Genomic DNA, 3919 nt, shown 5'->3' with positions numbered 1-3919 from the left:
GCAAAAAAATACCTCAAGTTAATTTGCCTTCTTAGAGCACCAAGCCTGAATCACTCCTCTGTAAATTCATCAAACATTTGAAGAAATTAGCAACTTTGCAAGAGACAGTTAAGAACACTGACACAGCAAAATATACTCCAGAAAGTCAGATGTCAGAAAAACAGCAGTCATTTAGATTAATGCCAGCTAAAAGCAAAGCTTCAGTGTAATTTCTTTGGTAGCATCTAAGCAATATCTAAAGGCAGCAATAACCACATAATTCCTAAAGTTCGGAAACTATGTTCTAGCACTCTGTACAAAGGATTAAGAAAGGTTAAAATATATTAACGAGATGCTTGCTGAAATCCGCTGTTTGATTCCTTCAGGGTCCACCTGCCTACTGTGCAATTATGGGCAAGTTACTTAACCAGACAGTGCTCTGGTAAAGCTCGGAAAATCGGCTACACTTCTCAGCTGCCCATGTGCCTAGTAATTACTTATATGTTACAACATAAGATAACTGATAATCAAGTAAGTCGGGAATGAAGCTTGTAACATTTATGTACAAGATTACATTCAGCTAAAATATATGTACTTCCTACAGGTCCTCATATGAGAAAAAAATACACAGCTAGTCTTGTGTTGCCACTGAGAACAAAAAATGCATATAGAATGTAATCTGTCCTTCACGTATCTTCACAGGTGGTAAAAGAAAACTTTGTTTTTTCTCTGTAACTTCAAGGAAGTCCTTGATTTTGCCTTATAATTTGGCCCCTCATAAAATGCGTGATTTTGTAGCAAAACACTGAGGGAGACAGCCAGTGAATTCCATTTTGTACTCACGGATGCTTACTGCCACCCCCAAATTTTCCTGGCGTTTAAAAAATGGTCATAACACGCAAGCTGTTGCCCCCCCCCCCCCCCTCCCAAACTTAATATGCTTGTAACTGCTCAGTCAATAACTGTTCGGGGCATTGTTTTTAGATTTGTAATCCTCTCTGTAAGCAAGCTATATACACATTTTTTGAAGCATTAATCTACATAGTTATACACATTATATGGCTTGATAAAGCTCCAGTGCATCTAACATGTTCAGAAAAAAAATTGTACTCTTTAGAATACAAATAGTATGCCTGGCTACACCGCTGGAAGAAGATATCACTAATCTACACCACTGATCTCTGCAGAAGTTTTACTCTTTGGAACAATCTAACTTACTACCAAGCAACTTATTCTTACATTTTTTCACAAGAATAATAAACATAAATGAAGTGGTCCTGTTTTAGGGTAATTGTCTCTCGTTATTTTTCGGTTTTGGGGTTCTCCCTAATTCATTACTGAAGAGGTTCTGACTATAAACATCACTTCACAACCAACTTGCACAATGGTCTTAAAGCTCTAAATCTGTAATCAGAAAAAAAAACTTGATTTACAACAGCAGACTCATATTTAGTCTTGGTTTCCATCCACAACTTTGGACACAGCATCAATTAATTATTTGGAGACACTCAGAAATACTTTGGTCCCACTTTTTACAACATAGTGTTCTAAAATATATTGAAATGAGCACTGAAGGAGAAAATATTTTTAATGAACTTCAGAAAATGCATGCTAACTTTCAGTGCCAGGAATAAAAACACATGGTTGCAACTAACTCGTGCACCACTGTATGTGCTCAGCATTTTAAGGAGCCTGGAAACCAATACAAAATAGTTATTTCACATTAGCTGTGGCTTGCTTCTGCCACAGAATTTCTAAGTAATGAAGTGGTGATTCTGTGATTCCTGGGTTAACCGGCTATGACATAATGGCCCACCACTACCAAACTGTAGACTCTGTGTATGCAAATATCATAAATAGACGTGCACATTGTGGGAAACAGTGAACAAGCTTAGGAGGTCATCTGGGCTAAGCCTCAACTTAAGAATGGCAGCCAAAGGTGCTTCGAATGTTACTTTAGTATCTTGAAGAACTACAGGAAATAGACTAGTCTGTAAAACAACTTGCACTTAAAATCGGACATCGCCTACTCATCGATCTCATGGCTAAGATCATTTTAGCATGCAGTATATCAGACATCTCTGTGATAACCTAAAATAACACACATAATGTGAATGCTGGGCAAACACGACTTGTCATTTATATGACTGCGGAGTCTATATCGTACGGGACCATTAAGTCTATTCTGGAGACATAAGGACACTGCCTACATTTCCTGGTCTGTCGTTTGTAACTCGGTTCAGTCCTTCTCAAGGCCACACCTGTTCGTTCTCAACACACTACCTTCCTTTAAAACCACACTGCAGGTAGCAAACAAACACCAGCCCAGCCAGGTGTTACACAGTAAAACACAAACGCAATAAACATTGCAATAATATACTAGGGTAAACCAGACACAGAATGTGTACTGAATACATGGGGTGTAAGGAACTAGTGATTATTCCAGTTACTGAAGAAAAGTGAGCCCGTGGAATAAACAGAGCCACCTCATCCGGGACAGGCAGGCGCCCCTGTCACGTCTCTGTTTACCGTAACACTCTGTTTTCGTTTGTCACATACTGCTGCCCAGGACCGAACTCCAAACTTGTAATAAAGGTCAACAATCAGAGATATGCCTTAGAAACTAATGCAGACATAAAAAGGCTTTCACTGCACCAAAATAAAAGTACTATTAGCAAACGAGTACGTTTTACATAAAGTAGGAACGCAATAAAGGCCAACAATCACAAATAAGTCTCAGAAACTACTGAAAATATAACATCGTAAATACACTAACATAAAATTCTCTGATAAGAATAAAGTTTATATAAATTAGGATTCATAACTCCGGTATACATCATATATTTCTTAAGCCTACTAGATCGAGAATTGTATGCGTATAACCACGGAGAGATAAGTCTCACCACCCTTAGCAGTTTAAAGCAGGTGGTAATAAAAATAAAAACAGGTCAAAATGCCAGATTAAGGCACATAAATAAATAAAACACAAAGAAACTCCGTAATAAATACAGCTAAATATAATTCACTAACAATTGTTTATATTTGATACAAGTCAGTCAGTACACTTATCTTCTACTGGCATCAATGGAAAAGTAATTACAGTCGGGTCGTGATTCAGTGTCCTTTTTCTAAATAACTTTTTCATCAGCGACATCACAGTACTGCTAACCCCCATTTAAAACACGTAAAACAAAAGCCACTAAAGCACCTGCTGGAAGTCATCCGTTCTTATTAAAAGTATTGGGAGCTCCTGTAAAGTAGATAGACACTACAAAAAAATCATTAGAAAAGGTCTACTCGCCTTTTTGAAATAGTCCAGGTCGGGCAGTGGCAAGTCCGAGCCACCGCCATTGGGAAACACCGCGTCGGTCATCTTTGTAATAGACTTTTGATCAAACACCGATGTTTGAGCAACGTTACTGACGCGAGTATTTTATAGTTGTTACTCTCAGGTCTAGATGCTTTGGTTGAGATTGTGCTCTGCTGCGCGAGACTCCAACTTCCACACACTGACGTCACGTATTCTAGCAGTACCGCCCGCTAGACCTTCTGAGCAACAGGTTCTGTTTTTTGAGAAGCATGTCGCTGCACTCTCCTTAGCAACCTTTTTTCCCTATCCCAGAAGTGACAGACAAGCTTTTTCTTGCCTATTTTGAAAGTGACAGTGTTTTCACGTTGATTAAAAAGGGAACATAAACAATACCGCCATTAGATGCATTCCTATATTAGCAATGTTACGACGAAGTGAAAAAACACTCAGTAAAAGACTAGTATTTCAGAGTTAAGATGCGCATATATTTGTGTTTTGTATTTTAAAAACGGCACTTGGTATCGTACAGCCCTGACCCGTAGTTCTATATTGTCCAACCTCCTCATTGTTTGTGAAAGACTTGTCTTTTACTGGTGATCAGCAAAATCACTGTGTAAAAATTGTGTTTTG

At 38.4% G+C, this 3919-nt stretch overlaps 1 protein-coding gene across 2 annotated transcripts in view; it reads right to left on the bottom strand.

The window, feature by feature from the left end:
• Window positions 1-3493, bottom strand: part of RHPN2 (rhophilin Rho GTPase binding protein 2) — a 2376893-nt gene extending 2373400 nt beyond the window's left edge. For both annotated transcript variants that reach the window (XM_044081870.1, XM_044081871.1), the window contains exon 1: window positions 3281-3493. In XM_044081870.1, coding sequence (XP_043937805.1) covers window positions 3281-3352 — 72 coding nt within the window. In that variant the 5' untranslated portion in view covers window positions 3353-3493. The remainder of the gene's footprint in view (window positions 1-3280) is intronic.
• Between the last annotated feature and the right edge of the window lie 426 nt (window positions 3494-3919).

This window comes from Protopterus annectens, chromosome 8.part1, assembly GCF_019279795.1.
Source record: "Protopterus annectens isolate FY-2018-M chromosome 8.part1, PAN1.0, whole genome shotgun sequence".
Taxonomy (NCBI): domain Eukaryota; kingdom Metazoa; phylum Chordata; order Ceratodontiformes; family Protopteridae; genus Protopterus; species Protopterus annectens.
The sequence above is the reverse complement of the archived record's forward strand: the minus strand, read 5'-3'. Positions and strand labels throughout refer to the sequence as shown.